The sequence below is a fragment of the Theobroma cacao genome, chromosome 3 (genome assembly GCF_000208745.1).
Source record: "Theobroma cacao cultivar B97-61/B2 chromosome 3, Criollo_cocoa_genome_V2, whole genome shotgun sequence".
NCBI classification, from domain to species: domain Eukaryota; kingdom Viridiplantae; phylum Streptophyta; class Magnoliopsida; order Malvales; family Malvaceae; genus Theobroma; species Theobroma cacao.
Genome location: NC_030852.1, coordinates 32,928,634 through 32,945,695, shown reverse-complemented (window position 1 = coordinate 32,945,695; position 17,062 = coordinate 32,928,634). Strand labels below are relative to the sequence as shown.

Sequence of the window (17,062 nt, the reverse complement as noted above, 5' to 3'; positions counted from 1 at the left end):
AAAACCCTCTGCTCTGTTCCTTTTTCTCCATTCTGCAACAAAGCCAAGAAACCACTCACCGCCCTAAAATTCCTCCACCATCCACCATACACATCATCTTCTGCAACAATGCCAAGACCCTTCTCTTTTTTCTCTCGCAAGAAAACCACCACTGTCCCTTTCAAGGACTTGTACGAAGACTGGTTCAACACTCTCACGAACACCCTCCTCCCTCTCCTCCGCCAGTCTCTCTCTTCTCCCTCACCCACTCTCCTCCCCTTCCGTCGTGACCTGCTCCTCCAACACTTCCTCTCCCATTACGACTTCCTCGACCTAGCAGCCTCCAATGATGTTTCTCAGATGCTTTTTCCTTCTTGGCGCAACTCCCTCGAAATCCCTTTCCTTTTTCTTGGTGATCTCCACCCCTACCTTTTCACCAACCTCCTCCGTTCATTCATCGATGCAGCCAACAATGAAAAAGACGCCGAAAAAAATGGTTTCAACTATCCTGCTGAGGGGTCACTTCTTGAAACTTTTGAGTACTCCCTTGATAAACCCTGGCCGGTTTTGATGGCTTGGACGAATCCATCCGAGAACTTGATGTTAAGAATCGAACAGATTGAGTGTGGCCTAAGGCTTATGGTTCCCCCACTTGTTTCTAGAGTAAAGAAAGTTCAAGCAGCTTTTGTGGGGAGGGTTGCAGAAAAATGGGCTGCATATGAGGGAAAGAAAATGGCCCTGGAGGAGGCAGTGAAGGTTGAAATGGAAGAAATGTTGGGTGTATTTGTGGATGCTAATAGGTTGAGGAGGAGTGTGCTCATCGAGATTGTTAATGCAACTGACGTTTATCAGGGTGCTTTGTTTCTTGAAGGTTTAGCCCAATTTCTTATTGGGTTTAAAGACCGGGCATTGCTTGGTGAATTTGAACGATGCAAGATTCCGATCAATGGAGTTCACTGGGGACTTTGAGCCGCTGCATATATATTTATTTTTCTTTCTTGGGCTACATGTGTTTGGTTTTGTGTTCTGTTCAGAGGTCAGCAGTAATGAGGGTAGCACCCTGTCCAAGCTTCTTGATGCAATTGCTTTGTTAAACTGTTCTATTGAGGTCTAACTCCAATGAATTTGCCCATCTTCTGGCTGTTGGCCATTTTAATCTCACATGGGTCTGATCCAATCATTTCAGCTACTGCCTGTAAATTTGTAATGGTTCTTCACAAGGGGACAAAAGAGGTTCATATCAGCTTCCATCTAGTAAGTGTTCAATGGAAAACTTTCCCGAAGATAGTTGCTGAATATGCTTTGCAGAATCAGTCTTGATCAGAATGTAATGACTTTTCCCTATTTTGTAAAACATTAGCACTAATGTCTTTGATTTTATAATTCGAATGCTTTATCAAGTCCTATCATAGTAGTAGTATAAGCAAGAGCGAGTTTAGTCAATAGCAAGGGACTTCTGGTTCAAGTTCCTAATTTGACCCAAATGCGATTGTAATTTTACTGCTTATGATCTTGATATTGATTCTCTTTGGAGGCCAACATAATGATAGTAAAAATAAGATTGTTTAAGAGTACAACAGTAGCTCTTCTGAATGTAATGGATGCCCACCTAATGTAAAAATTTAGAAGTCAAATTAATAATGTCCTTGATCAGACTAATATCCTTACCTGTAACTGCAAAATATACAGTCTTAACACACCCTAGGTGTCAACGAATATGGCTGATGATATGTCATGGATTTATTGGGTTCAATTGAAAATGTCAAACTTCTGACCTGCCAATTGCCAAATCCTCTGCTCTCATTCTTATTTAAACCAATCAAGAGCTCAACTTTTTATGAACATGGCCCTATGCAATAATACCCCTCCCCTCCTTAAACTATACTATCAAATCCAGAACAACTGTCTGTCACTTGCAAGGACCCAAAGAAAAAAAAAACAAAGAAGAAGCAGGGTCACAACCATGTGAAGCAAAACACACTGAAGAAAACGTCGCCGCATTGAATGGGGTGATTGAATACGAGGTGCAGGCAGTTGCTCTTTTCCACCGACAATGCTGGGTCAAAGATAGAACACCTCCAAGCACTATCATAAGTTACCGTTTGAAAATTAGAAGGAAAAAGCGAAAGCAAAAAACTTAAAGAATAAAGAATTACTGTAATCTTTCATTTTCAGTCTTGGAACCTGAACCCCTCTTCTCCCCCAACAAAGCAAAATTCCAAAAAAGCCAAGTGTCAAACTGAGTTCCTGTTAAAGAAAAAAAAAGGAACACTACAAAATACAGAGATTAAAAACCCAAAAACCCAGAAAAAGATCTTGGTTAGCTTCATACAAAAGTGTTCTTAGACTTACGGTGTTTTCTCCATCTGTTTCCACCATGGCCTGCAAGACCCAAATCACCACAATCTTCTTCTCCATCAAATTCCACTTATTCCTTCTATCGATCATCAATTCAGCATCTTCCCATCAAATCTTGAACACCGAATCAACATCAAACCGGACAACGACAGAAGACTGCAACAACCGTTGGATCTACATCAGGAACCTCCCATCTAGATTCAATCTTGATCTACTTACTAACTGTTCTGAATACCCACTTTTTGATGACTTTTGTCCTTACTTAGCAAACCACGGCTTGGGACAAAAAACCCATGCCAAATCTCGTAGTTGGTACCGTACTGACCCTCTGTTACTTGAACTCGTTTTCCATAGAAGAATCCTGGAGTACCCTTGCCTTACAGATGACCCTAATGTTGCAAATGCCATCTTTCTTCCGTATTATGCTTCCATTGATTCGTTAAGGTATTTGTATGGGCCTGATGTGAATTCCAGCTTCCAACATGGGATGGAATTGTTTGATTTTTTGCAATCTGATGAACCTGGAATATGGAAGCGGCATATGGGCCATGATCATTTTTTAGTTATGGCTAGACCTGCTTGGGATTTCTCTCAGCCGTTGAATAATGATCCTCCTATATGGGGTACTTCATTTCTTGAATTGCCTGAGTTTTACAACGTCACTGCTTTGGTTCCTGAGGGAAGAGCTTGGCCTTGGCAAGAACATTCTGTGCCTTATCCTACGTCGTTTCATCCTCAGAATTTGGCATTCTTTGAGGCTTGGATTCAACGGGTGAAGAGGTCCAAGAGGACTACTTTAATGTTGTTTGCTGGTGGCGGTGGAATTGGTGCCACCCCAAATATCAGGAGGAGCATAAGGAATGAATGTGAGAATAGTAGCATCAACAACAACAGCAGCAGATTTAACGTTCTTGAAAATAATGTGATGTACTCAAAGATATGTGATATAGTGGATTGCTCGAACGGGATATGTGAGCATGATCCTATAAGGTACATGAAGCCTATGCTACAATCAACCTTTTGTTTGCAGCCTCCAGGGGATACTCCAACTAGAAGGTCAACTTTTGATGCAATCCTTGCAGGTTGTATACCAGTTTTCTTTGAAGAATTGTCAGCAAAAATGCAGTACGTGTGGCATTTGCCGGAGGAGAAGTATGCAGAGTTCTCGGTGTTTATACCAAAGGAGGAGGTGGTTTTCAAAGGGTTAAGGATTTTGGATGTGTTAATGGGGATACCAAGGAGTGAGGTGAGGAGGATGAGAGAAAGTGTTCAGGATTTGATCCCTAGAGTTATATATAGAAGGCATGGTAGTTCACTGGGATTGAGGACCAAGAAGGATGCATTTGATATTGCAATAGATGGAACTCTACAAAGGATGAGAGAGAGGCTTGCAAACATATTAGCTCGCTGACCCAAGTTCAATTTGGTTTCTTGTCTGTATTTACTACTGGTATTTTTCTTATATAGTATATTTTTTTTTCCTTTTCAACTTCCTACTTCGCTGCAAAGGTGCAGAGAGAATGTGATAATTTCTATATTGTTTATCAGTATAAAATATTCAGTTTTTGCAAGCATGATAAACTTCTTGATGTCCATTATAGGTAGAACCATGATCTGTAGAAATTTTTGTATCTTTCCTGATAAAAGAACTAACACAATGTTGCATTGTAAAAACACTCCCGTCTTTCCTCAGGTGTAACATACTTCTGCCCATGTTTGACTCAAGGGGGTAAAAGGGAGAACCGTGCTCATTATTGCGATACAGAGGACCGAAAAAATAAAAGTTGAAAGGCTTGAGGAAAAAGAATAAAAATTTATTAGCAGTGCAACAACTAAAGTATAACAAATTTCCAACAAAAAAAATGGAGCTGATGGGGATTATGTGAGCGCAAACTCCCATTGTATGCGTACTTTTGGATAGGGAGTAGTAACTGGAGAGAGCTGTTCTTCATAAGGATTTCTCTTCATTTCTACACAGGTAATTTGGCAGCATGGTGATTTTTCATCCCCATCTAATGATAGCTGAACCCCAAGTTAGACCTGCACCAAAACCTGCAGTTGCAATTGTATGGCCTGGCTTCACCTTTCCACTTCGAACAGCTTCATCCAATGCCAAAGGAATGGATGCAGCACTCGTATTACCATAATTTGCCAAATTTGATATGACTTGTTCCTGTGGGACTTCTAAACGTGTTGCAACTGCATCAATAATCCTCTGGTTTGCCTGCATTAATCATATCTCTGTTAGATTTTCCCCCTTTTTAATCATTGGAAGATATTATGCTGAGTACCACTCTCAGATATAAAAATGTCAATTACTAGGCTGCACTTAGTCACTTCTGAAGGCTTGGGGTTTACCCATTACTTTTGATGAGCATGGACAACATAAATTAATTGAATCAGCACTAATGTTCCTTTTTCACCTTTTTCACCATCTAGGTTTAAACAACTTCCAATAGTGGCTGAGGCATAAGGACAACAGCCAGAACCAATTGCATTCTTCCTATTCTCAAGATGTTTCCACCCCAAAACCTAAACTCCTAAAATATGACCAGATGACTGTCTAAGCCACTTTCTGTCAAGGGCCTTTCTCATAGTTCATGAAGTGAGATGTAGAACTGAAAGAACAATGCATCAATGACAATAATGTATAACAGCAGTGATTTAGGAGAAATCTAAGCACCTATACAATCTTGGAGCTCTCCTGGTTAAGCTAGCAGGTCGAGTACAGGGCAGGATGTATATTAGAAAAACAAAAGCTATACTATCTCCATAAACTCTAAAACATATACCTGATGGAGCAATAACCAGTCAATGCTGGATGCAGTGAGACCAGCCTTTTCCAAGGCAGACTCAATTGATTGTGGCACACATCGCACGGCAAAGCGGAAAACTTCTTTGCCATTCATCTGTATGCAGGAATAAGAGGACCTTTTTGGAGGGAAATCTAACAGTGAACCATTTGAACTCAACAGATCATCAGCTTCATTGTCCTTTATGGAAGCGCTAAGATGTCTGCAACAGGGGTGACAGCCCAGTCAAATTCCTCAGAGAAAGCAACACTGTTCGTTTATTTCCACAACATGAGAAGCACATACCTTCCACCCTCACCATCACTATGCAAGTCAAAGCTTAATAAACCGTCCTCCTCAGCATCACAGGCCTACAGAATAATTTGTATCACAAATGATGTCATGTTTCATTGCAGAAGAAAATAGGTATGTGGTAACTATTTTATTTTATAAGAAACCATTTGACCAGTAACACTTTATGCACATCAACAGGTATAAAAGTTGGTATAACAAGTACGATAATGGCAATAATTGACTCTAAAATTAGGTTAATAAAACTGCTAATTTGATCATGGTTGAATTTTTTTTGCGTCAGGGTTACAGAATTTGGTTTTTGACAAACTAAATATAAGGTGAAAGACAATTCTCCTAGCAGACTTGTGATTGCAAACCCACTAGTTCTAATTTTAAGCTGCCCGATAATAATAGGAACCTATATTGCATGCACAATGTTATGGATTTTGGATGCAAGGGGCAACCTGCCACTCAGATTCATCTACTCCCAAAATCTTCTGCCGATAAAAAAATCTAATTCTGTTATTTTATTTGTAAATCTAAGATGAGAGCAACAAAGTAGTAGGACCTTGTCTTCTGCTGAATACAGATACTTCCAATCCTGTACTTCGTAATGTGCAACAAAGTATTAAAGTAAAATGCAGGACCTTATCTTTTATCAGGACATCTATTTAAGTCCTCCATCACACAAGCCTGTCAGAGAATGTAATCTAATGAGCAAGTCAGGCAAATACCACTCCCATACTCGTGTCATGTGTGTAATGGTGCTTGGCATCTCATCAAGCGATATGTTGCACTAAAATATTGTTCCATGCTAAGATTTCAGATTACATGCAACCATCCACAACTTGATATAAGACAAAGAAAGATCTTTTCTTTCATAAACAGTTCTCTATTTACAGCCAACTATTATGACCTCTGGTAGACAGAAACACCACATATGCTTGTACATTGACAAAGCAGATCATCACCCTCATCAAGGAAACTAGAATCTGAAATAGGATGAAATGACAGTCTGTACTAGCTGATGCAAGTCCAAGAAATTATCATCACATCATCCAGAAAAGAGTGAACTTACAAAAAGAAGGTATTACCTGAACTAGTAAAGCACCAGCAGCATCCCCAAAGAGAATGCATGTCCCTCTATCACTCCAATCAACAAATCGAGAAAGACCATCAGCTCCAATCACTAAAACATTACGAAACCCACCTCCTGTGATTTACAAAGGTAAAAAAATTAATTTCATAACACACGAATGAGCATAATCAAAACCTCCTTGCTGCAAACTAAATTATTCATTACCCCTAATGTGGCACGCAGCTGAGACCAGACCCAGCACAAATCCGCTACATGCAGCAGTAATATCATAAGCTAAAGGAGTTTTTGTACAGCCAAGATCTCTTTGGACCTGACAATTTCAATAAAGGTTTCCAGAGCAATTCAAGGTATAAATTAGTGTTCAATAAAACATACACAAATTACAGTTCAAATAAGCACAAATGCAGTGTCAAGACCTACAGACAAAATTGAAGACTAGTAACTCAAGTAAGCCCAACCTCTGCTGCAATTGGACTAAATCTGTAGAGCCAAATAGTCATCTAAACCAAACCCTGACTGAAAGTAATTTTTGTATTTATATGAAGTTTATGCCCCAGGGCACTTGATTAAATCTGTTGAACAAAAGTTACCGGTTTACAACCTGCCTCTTTCACATAAAAGAGAATCCTTCAGCCTGAAATCAAAATCTTTGCTCAAGCCCCTATCCTCCAACCACAATTCATGTATGTTCCTAAGTTTGTAACCATCATGTAACTTAAAGCAATGTTTATAGTTTTCAACAATATTTGGTTACACTACTTCCCATGAGATCCCACTACCCAAAATCCATGGAAACCCCTTATTAAACCCAAACATGCATGTAAACAAATTAAAAGCACGTTTAGTTTTTACAAATATTTAAGAGTTCTGAGACCAATAGCCGATTGACAGTTCTAAAATACAGAAAAAAAAAAGAAAAAAAGGAAGGTGTGTGTGTGTGTGTGGGTAGGTGGGTGGGAGGCAGCTTCCGAGCATATGCTTAATATTTCTTGTAATACCTAAAAACAGACATTATTTGTGCTAGTCAACACAAACAAGATTTCAAGATAACCCAGGACATGTCACTTCTAAATTTTCTCTTGATCTCAGTATATGGGGAAGCAGTCTTGTTTAAAATGCATAGATCTAATCCTAGATTTGTAGAAACCTACATGCAGCTTAGGGCATAAATCATGCAAATTGCTCTCTTTATTAAAGCCTCCTTATTGGATTCTGCAATAAATATCAACCTATTCCCCTATACCTGTGGAGCCCCACCAAAAAGATCTTCTGGAGTAGATGTGCACATCAAGATTAGGTCAAGATCATTAGGATCAACATCTGCCATTTCAAGAGCTTTTCTTGCTGCTTCAACTGCTAGGTTTCTTAAACTATCCTTTCCTGTAAGAGCAATTGTTAATAGGAATCTCCTTCACAGCGAAATAAAGATGCCAATATATAAACGAGAAGAAGTGTAAGCTTGCTTTTGTGGTTAACAAAAATCTACACTGATAGACAAGGTCTCTATCCAGCTATGACCAAAAAAGCAATTTAGAAATAAGTGATGCAACACTTAAGACAGGCCAAAGTTCTGCCATATTATAATGGGCTCTAGAAACTATTTTCCAACCCCTTAAGAAATAGCTAGTGTAAATGGCTGTCCTTTAAATCAAACTAACTCAGCATACCTAGGCTGGGACTTTTCAAGCTGAATACCCTTCAACAAGATTCAAGCTAAAGGTTTTTATCACATTACTGAAGCTTGAGACAAGAGGAAATCCCAGCAAAACAGTAGACAAATATTCTATACATCACACTAGTATGCATTAGAGTATGTCCTGACCTGAAATAACCCGTCGATTTCGTATTCCAGTGCGGACAGAGATCCATTCATCAGAAGTATCAACTATTCTTGCAAGATCATCATTGGAAACTGAAAGAGTTGGCACAGCTGACCCACAGCCAACTAACTTGCAGCCTTTACTGACAAGCCTGTATTTTTTTTCCAAAGTAAAAGTAGGAAAGTTTATCATAAGTTGGTAAAATCATTATCTTTCAATATGAAAGACATAAATATAAACAAATAAAAATAAGGCTGCATCTCAACTCTGAAGACTAGACTGGATATGAAGTACACGGTCAATGCCATTGACAGGCCCAACTGTTTAGCATGTGTGCATGCAAAACTTCAGTGTCAAAGTGGGGTTACATAAAACATTCTAGTTTATCTTAACCCAGACTCCAGCAGGAGCTTCACAATCATCAACAGAAGCAAAACCCAACACTTCTAGTAAATCAACAGTAGGACCATATAAGTCTGGAGTGCTTAAAAAGATTACTAACCTGGCTATCTTTCACCCTATTAAGTGTCTCCCTGACTAATGTAGAATTATCAATCATTTAGACAGCCTCCCAGAGACAAAACCAACCATAAACTGGATTCACCAATATATCCAGCAACTAACAAACCTTTAAGTTTTTGAATTATGATCATATTAATCCCAAGCTTGTTGATACAAGTAAAGTGTGTATGGTATTAGCCTAAAAGAGTCAAAGGAAGATTTCTTAAACCACATGACACAAACTGCAAAGAGCTTGTGATTTCCTCCACTCTAATCTCATATCCCAAAAAACTTTCCTATATCATTTATCTACATGAACTGATAACAACTAAGACTATTTCAGTATCAAGCTAAGTACAATTGGTGGATGCCAGAAAGGCCACTGAAACGCTGATCATATTGAAGTACCATTCTTAATGTGGGCATAAAGGCTCATTGAATTGTTTATTCAGCTAGGACAACTTAAGAGCATACTGAAGCCAACCTTTGCATAAACTAGGTGGATTGGCAATTTCAGCTCATCATTAATCTTTCAAGTGCCAGTAATAATCCAACAAGGGCAGGCAACACAACTGATGGGCACTACAACCAAATGAGATCCTAATCTTTCAAATTTAAAAAGGTCAACTCGCCTCTAAATAAGCTCCAGATGCGCATGCATGAACCCCTTTCATCAATTTATAAATGAAAAAACCATCTTTGTTCTACGCACATGATTCTTGCTAGTGCAAGAACAAATTAGCCTTGAACTTCACAGCAACCGTAACACGTAGTTTTCCAATAAAAATAAAATCCAACAATAAACCAAAATTTTCCTCCTCCCTGGACAAAAAATCCACATTTACTCGACTACAGGTGCCAAATCAAAGCCCATGAAACCAAGCTCATTTAACACCATGTTCACCAATAAACCAGCTGCAAGAGCTCCAACAACTCGACTGCCAGAGAAATAAATCAACCAAGCAAGAAATCAAATAAAATAAGCAGAAGAAATTTACTTGGATACTCGAGATTCAGAAGGGGAAACATGCTTCTCTGCACCTTCAATGCCACTTGAGCACACTACCCTCCTACAGCTTCCTTCAGAGAAGCAAAACCCAGATCGAGAAATGCCTATTGGAGGCTGAATCTTTCTCCTCAGGCTCGGAACTGAAGGTGTGAAAAACCCAGATGTATTGGCCATTTACACTCACAGATAAAAAACAATACAAAACAGTCGCTTTACGCCAGCAAAGAAATCCTATAGCTATAAAGGAGAGAGAGGAAAAACAAATTGAAACTTTGTAGTATGTCTCAAAGGGAGAAAGCAAGGATCTTTAGAATGTTATAGGAAGTGTATATAAAGTCCATGACAATGAGAGAAACTCAAAAGTAAATAACTTTTAAACAAACAAAATCAATTTTTAAAAAAAGGTCAATAGATTTATGCAAAACTTGAGTGAAACGCAGATTCCAGGCTGTTTTTGGTTAAAAACTTGAAATCTTTGGAGAGTCCGGAGATAGAAGAAAAAGAAAAAAATTGGCGATTTTGCCAACGAATTTTGCGGAAACTCCAATGCTACTCTTTACTTTCTCTCCCTATCAGAATATGTTGCCCCTGCAATGTGCTTCACCATTTCCCAAGATTCCTTTTTTGCTGCAATCCAAGTGCGGGATTATTTTTGTTGGGCAGAAAACAGTTGGCACTTGACACCAAAGGAAGATTGAGCTGGTCCATCTGCGCTGTTTCGGTACTCCTTCGGGGTACGTGGCAAATACCCATTTGTTAACAGTTCGTGAATTGCAAGGTTTGGCTTACATAGGATTAAAGTCCTTGATCCTCATCTAGTCATTCTGTTGTTTTCGCCATGTAGCTCTGGTTTCTTCCAAGTCCCAACGTAACTCTTTTCTCCAACGATAAAAGTTAAAAGAGTTTGTTCAGCTACTCGTTTTTGCAAGTTTCCCGTCTATTGACTTCACAATTTCTTTTTCTTTTTTTTAAATCACATGTTAATGTTGATTTTATATTGTTTATAAAATGATTATGTTAATAAAAAAATGTTCAACGTGAATCATAGAGCATCACCATGGATATAATTGGATATTAAATAAAAGGGTAGGTTTATTCTTATACAAGGAAGACTACCCAAGTTTGTCCTTGGAACAATGCCCTGTGAGACTACTAACGTGGCAAATTGGTTGGGGGAACGAAGATGGATTGAAACTCAGCTGACAGTCCTTTGGGAAAATTTTCTAATCAGGCGAACAACTTGCTCGGCACATTACTAGCAGATTTTGTAGGCAAAATTAAGTCTACCCTACAGGAAAGTTTGGAACCCTGAAGATTTGTTAATGGCTACAAATTTCGGTCATTCAAACAACATTGCTTGTTTTGGGTATTCCATCTAACAGATAGGGTTAGGGAGAATTAGATTAGGTATTTGTTTGGTCTGATTTTTTTTGGTTTATTTATTTTTTAAAAGTAAAAGTAAAAGTAAATAAAAATTTTAAATTTTTTTTTTAAATAATTTTTTAAAATAATAAAATTAAAAAAAAAAAGAATTTCAGAAAAAACTTTTGTGAAGAACTTTTTCTTCTCTTCTTTTAAAAATACAGAAGAATTTTTATTTTTGTTTCAAAAATATCATTATCTGTTAAAAATAATTACAATATTACCTTCTAAAAAAATACATTTTATGATAATTTTAATCAAAGTTATAACTTATAAAAAGAAATTTATCGAATAACTTTAACTTAATTTTAAAAATTATTATTTTTCATATCAGTTTTATAATAATTTTTAAGTAAAAAAAAAAATCAGACCAAACAAGCTTTTTGACCATATCCACATATAAGAAGTTAATTACCACTATATCAACTTAAATAAATCTTCAATTATTAGGCAACATGCTTTGAAATACAAAGCACTGTAACTGTGATGGAGAACAAATACAATTATCTTAAACATGCAAAGCTTGAATCAATGTATACGTGCCATGCAATTCAAATCAACCTAAGTTAAACTATTACAAAGTGAAAAGACTTAATTTCTGAAATGAAAATGTCCAACTAAAAACCGACTTCAACCTTCTCAATGATCACGTTAAAATTTCCAATATTTTGAGCAAAAAAATCAGTCCTTTATATATCCACTCCACCAATGAAATCAATTTGGAGGATATTAACGAGAGAAACACATGTTCTAGACAGAGAAATAATACGATAAATAATACATACAGTGTAAAACATTTTTGGGTCGGAATATGCCTTTTTCGTTGGACTACTCGGCCTATCGTGTGTGTTCCCCCCGAAGCACAAAAATGAGAATTGGGAGAGGCTACAGGGTAATGTTGGCTTAAATTCAGCCCATTTTGCTGATTCGTAAGGAACTTAACAGATACACCCTTTGGGCCTTTGGGATATAAAGTTGCATCATTCCGACAAACATAGACCCCTTCAGCAGGGCACAGAGCAAAAATTTTATCAGACCTGGAAGGAAGCTCCTGCTTAATTCATCCTTGTTTGATTTTAACTTTTTCCAGAGATTAGAGACTTTTTACAAATAACGGTGAGTACATGTGAATTGAATTGAATAATTGGATCGAATTAAAATGAGTTTGATTTTTTCGGTTTAGTTAGTTTGGTATTTTAAATAATTCAGTTATGATAGTTCGGTTATTAAATTAATTCAATTCGGTTTCAATTAGGAAAATTTCTAATCGAATTAACCAAATTTAAGTAAGGATATTATGAAGATTTTACATAAAAAATAAATCTTAAATCTAATACCTTCTCCTCTTTAATTTCTCTTTAATTATATGGGTGTCAATCTTATTTATTATAATTTCTATTATCATTTTTACTATTTTTGTAATATTAATTGATTAAAAATATAATATAAATAAATATATACAAATAAAATTTTTTTTGTCAAGTTCGGTTTTTAAAAATTGAACTGAACTAACTGAATTAATTTAATTTTGATTAGTTCGATTATTTGTATAATTCGGTTCGATTGTTGTTATTTTTAAATATAAATTTGATTAGTTTAATTATTAGATATTTAAAATTGAACTAACAAAAATAATTATTTGTACACTACTATCTACATATTCATAGTACCATACCATTACCATGTATATTTTCGAATTAGAAGTAGAAAGACAGATCCTGGAAACGTCCCTGTTAATCAAAAGCTTCAAAACCATGTTTGGTCAAAAAAACAAAAAGCATCAAGTTGAACAGTCACCTTTCACTTAGCCAAAACAAAGAACAGTCGCCTTTTCTCATTGAAAAGGAAACCAATATGCATGCTTTTATTAAGTACTGATATTTTTTGGGGGGAGGGCACAGTTAGTACGGATTTAAGTATATATTTCACTGAACATCCTGAATTAACCCATTTATTTTCAATATTATATATAATTTAAGGAATTGGAACACGTGTGATAAATAACGGCAACTGTGGTCCCCGCCGGCCTAATAGAACAGCTACGGGCTATGGGCGGTATGGTGTAGGTAAAAATCCCGAAGAATGATATTTGATAGGGGCAATTTGAGATCATCTCTGTCTCAAGACTGAGATACAAGCGGCAAAGGAGTAAATGTCTTTGCCTTGTTGCTGCTCCATTCAAAATTTCCAAAGGGAAACTTTGTCGAATTGTAGGCACTCAGAGTTCACACGAGAGAGAGGTCCATTCCTTTTTTGCCAATGTAATCCTTTCCCCCCAGATTTTTCTTGGTTTTCCTGCCTTTGACTCTCCAAGGTCACACTAGCCACCTAGGGTACCTCATACTATGGGACTACCGTCCAATTAAGAATCCATATAAACTTATTTCTTCTCTCTTTTTCGGATCATTGCTTATTGCATTTTTGCATATATTAGAACAAAATTAAATCGCATAATTGGAATTGGACTGGAAAAAAGTGTTGTATCATGTCATCCTCCCGAGAGAAGAACAGACATAGATGATAGGCTTGGCTTTTCACTTTCTGCATCTACTTGGTAATGATGATATCTAAGCCACAAGTAAGTGAAACCAACATTTTCTGAACTGAAGTAATTTTAAATTAATAATTTTTCTGTTTTAAGTTAAATCAGACCAAGAGAATGGAGAGGGAGAGAGGTTTTGACAAATTAAAAAAGAAAGGATGAAGAAGAAGACATCTGAGATTCCTACGAGCACTATGTACCAAGAACTTAATGATCCTTGTCATTCTGCAGCAAGGGTCAACATTAGCCGAATTTGGTCTGGTTGGCAGTGACCAGAAATAACTACAGTCTTGTATCCATCCGTCCTTTCCCTATCCCTAACCCTTTCTTACCTGCCAAAAAAACCTTTGGCACTCTTTGTTAATGAAAATTCAAAGAGGACGTTAACAAGTAATAGATTGAATGTTACTTGAAGATGACACAGAGAACATTGTAGTGCTTCAAAAGAGAGTAATTTGGACTGGGAAACATCAAAATTTTGTTACTACTAGTATATATTTGGCCAAGTTTTACACCCACGAAAAAGCTTCTTTTTGTTTTTTGATTTATCTTTCAAGTTTTATCCGTCTCATGCTATAGTTTTTTAAGTTGGAAAAAGAGGATTACATCAGAATTTTGCAAGAGGGTTTCAATGAAGAAATGGGAACTTTGCTATTAGTCGCAGAACAGGGTGGGTGGAACACGCTAAGAACAAAATCAGTGCACAGTATGAAATGTTTTAAGACCTTAAAGTTATAGGGGGAAAGATGATAGGTTTTGGTCTAAAACTGCTAAAAGATTTGCTTTCGATATTCAAAATCTGCATATCATACATACTTACAACAACAACAACTACTACTGTACCCCCCCTCATCGCGGCTTTAAATGAGGCCCAGGCCCCATTTTGCAACAACAGTGCAAATCAGGAGCTGCTGGCTGCTGCTGCTACTGCTGGCAGAGAGGGGCGCCGTTTCCCTTTTCTTGCACTCTTCTTATCTCTCCCACTACCCTTCACCCCCCACAACGCCCCCGACTCTTTTCCTCTTTTTGGCTCTCTTTCAATGACATTTCATTGATGACTCGTGACTTTGGCACCTTATTCTTCATAAAACTCCTGACAACCTCAACTGCTTCTTCAACAAACAGGGAAACTGAACATGGTAAAATATCTTATAACTTACTTTCTGGAACTCTAAATATTTCTTTTTCATTTTCTGATATGAAGTTTTGGGTTTGATTCAAATCTTTTTGGAATTGGGTTTTCCTTTCTTTTTTCTTTTTTCATTTCTTACAGGTTGGTGCAAGCTCAATTCCTCATTGGCTTGGAATTCTTCTTGGAGAAAAATTCTTTGATCCTTGTGTAGTTCATGAGTCTGCAAAGAAAAATGAGAAGAACATTTTCTGCTTGAATTGTTGCGTTGCTATTTGCCCCCACTGCTTGCCTGTTCACCGCCCTCATCGTCGCTTACAGGTTCATTGATCCAGATTGTCCAAAACTAGCATAAAATTTCTACCTTATTTTACTTTCTTACAGATCAAAATCCTTTCTTCTTTTTTGATACATTTTTTCCTTGTGCAGATAAGAAGATATGTTTACCAAGATGTCATACGGTTGAGTGATGCTCAAAAACTGATCAATTGTTCCCTCGTTCAAGTACGTAATCTAGCTTGAATTAGAAACTAGATATTGAAATCTTTCTTTGGGATTTAGTTGTGCTGATGCTTTTCAACTTTACAGCCATACACAACAAACAGTGCCAAAGTAGTGTTTTTGAATGAAAGGCCAATGTCACGCCCGTTTAGAGGCTCTGGTAACTTCTGCACCAACTGCGATCGCAGCCTCCAAGACCCATTTCTCTTCTGCTCTCTCTCTTGCAAGGTTCATCATTTTTCTTTAGTCAATTACTAGTATATGTTTACTGTCTTGATTTCTTCACAAGCTCACTTTGCTTCTACTGTTACTGTTTCTTTCTTTGTTCTCACAGTTTAATTGCTTGCTACGTGCATGCAGGTTAATCACTTCGAGACTACCAAACATGGCGGAAAAAAACTTGACCAAAACTCTGAATTACTTCCATCGTCCTACAAAACTAGAAGTGATGTCAGCGTCACAGAGATTGAAGAGGATCCTCAGATGACTCCTGACTCTGTCCTGGACTCCCCTGTTTCCCCCAGAACTTGGTCGGGAGGATCAACAAACACTACTGCTACTAGCAACGGTGGCAGTGCAATAAACTGCAAGTCATCATTAATTGCTTGCACTGCCACAACTGAGTTCGTGAAGAAGAAGATGAAGATGAAGATGAAGAAAAGCAGCTGTGTTTTGATGCCTCGAGTTTCGTGCCGGAGCAGATGCTCACAGGCTGCTGCTGCGGCTGACAGTATTAACCGCCGGAAAGGTGTGCCTCGTAGATCACCTTTGAATTGAATGTGCAAAATAAAAATAGTAGTGATGCCTTCAGTAGTCCTGTGTGTTGTGTGCTTGGAGGAGGGTAACGATTCGTGGGGAAGTTTTGACCGCGATGGAAAATTAATTGCTTCCCCAATTTTGTAGAGTTTATTATTGTTATATGTAGAGGTATACAACCTAATTTTATTAGAATTTAATTATCCCCCTCCTCTTCTCTTTAACCAGAGGATTCTCCTAATTATAGAAGATAGTAATAATTTCAACTTTTCCGTGTTGTTTAATGAGCTATCTAAGTAGCATTATTTCTGTAGGATCAATTAATCAAGAATACATTAAAAGTCTTGGACAAAATAAATATGTGAAACTTCATATTCAGATGTGCATCTCCTATAAAATAATGGCCTTCCAAACCTAAACAATGAGGTCAAATTAGCATTTGTAAAGGGATTTTTATAACCGAGAGGGTGGAATTGTTGTAAATAAGTAGAAGGATGATTGGAGTAATATTAAAATATATTAGTGTTGGTGAAATCTAGAGTAATAGGTTGAGTGTAAGTAAAGAATAGGTAAGCTGTAGAGCAACATAGAGAATAGGATGGAGAAGAACTAAATAGAAGAGAATTGGACAGAATATATATAGAGAAGTTATGTTCGTACTAGCTTTGTAAAAGCTTGTTCTTCAAAATTGAATTGTGAAAGTATTATATTCAGAACAAGAAGTAATAGTTCCTCAAAAAAATAAATTTAATATACATAATGCATAACAATATTGAAAAGAGTTTTAATGTAATAGTTACTAAACTTCATTATGTGAATTAAAATAATAGTTTTATTACATATAATAATTAATTAGTTGA

The 17,062-nt window shown here is 37.1% G+C and overlaps 4 protein-coding genes across 4 annotated transcripts; 3 read left to right on the top strand and 1 right to left on the bottom strand.

The window, feature by feature from the left end:
• Positions 1 to 1,550, top strand: LOC18606310. The gene has a single exon (XM_007039852.2). The coding sequence runs from the start codon at positions 109 to 111 to the stop codon at positions 946 to 948; it is 840 nt and encodes a 279-aa protein (XP_007039914.1). The 5' UTR covers positions 1 to 108; the 3' UTR covers positions 949 to 1,550.
• On the top strand, positions 2,099 to 3,911 carry LOC18606309 (probable xyloglucan galactosyltransferase GT19). The gene has a single exon (XM_018117903.1). The coding sequence runs from the start codon at positions 2,357 to 2,359 to the stop codon at positions 3,746 to 3,748; it is 1,392 nt and encodes a 463-aa protein (XP_017973392.1). The 5' UTR covers positions 2,099 to 2,356; the 3' UTR covers positions 3,749 to 3,911.
• LOC18606308 (3-oxoacyl-[acyl-carrier-protein] synthase III, chloroplastic) lies at positions 3,979 to 10,517 on the bottom strand. The gene is made up of 8 exons (XM_007039848.2): positions 9,842 to 10,517; positions 8,345 to 8,493; positions 7,766 to 7,902; positions 6,727 to 6,832; positions 6,518 to 6,636; positions 5,436 to 5,500; positions 5,130 to 5,352; positions 3,979 to 4,561 (listed from the first exon to the last, which is right to left on the bottom strand). Exons 1-8 carry the CDS (start codon positions 10,024 to 10,026, stop codon positions 4,340 to 4,342), a joined length of 1,206 nt encoding a protein of 401 aa, XP_007039910.2. The 5' UTR covers positions 10,027 to 10,517; the 3' UTR covers positions 3,979 to 4,339.
• On the top strand, positions 14,812 to 16,468 carry LOC18606307. The gene is made up of 5 exons (XM_007039847.2): positions 14,812 to 14,955; positions 15,090 to 15,266; positions 15,375 to 15,449; positions 15,534 to 15,674; positions 15,807 to 16,468. Exons 1-5 carry the CDS (start codon positions 14,953 to 14,955, stop codon positions 16,221 to 16,223), a joined length of 813 nt encoding a protein of 270 aa, XP_007039909.2. The 5' UTR covers positions 14,812 to 14,952; the 3' UTR covers positions 16,224 to 16,468.

Bases quoted from the DNA above. Each gene is read 5' to 3' on its own strand.
- LOC18606310 (XM_007039852.2), top strand. From the start codon at position 109: ATGCCAAGACCCTTCTCTTTTTTCTCTCGCAAGAAAACCACCACTGTC.
- LOC18606309 (XM_018117903.1), top strand. From the start codon at position 2,357: ATGGCCTGCAAGACCCAAATCACCACAATCTTCTTCTCCATCAAATTC.
- LOC18606308 (XM_007039848.2), bottom strand. From the start codon at position 10,026: ATGGCCAATACATCTGGGTTTTTCACACCTTCAGTTCCGAGCCTGAGG. The intron at 5,501-6,517 runs GTAATACCTTCT...ATTATTCTGTAG, and splicing joins CTGGTGCTTTACTAGTTCAG to GCCTGTGATGCTGAGGAGGA. The intron at 5,353-5,435 runs GTATGTGCTTCT...CCCCTGTTGCAG, and splicing joins AGTGATGGTGAGGGTGGAAG to ACATCTTAGCGCTTCCATAA.
- LOC18606307 (XM_007039847.2), top strand. The intron at 15,267-15,374 runs GTTCATTGATCC...TTCCTTGTGCAG, and splicing joins GCCCTCATCGTCGCTTACAG to ATAAGAAGATATGTTTACCA. The intron at 15,450-15,533 runs GTACGTAATCTA...TCAACTTTACAG, and splicing joins TCAATTGTTCCCTCGTTCAA to CCATACACAACAAACAGTGC.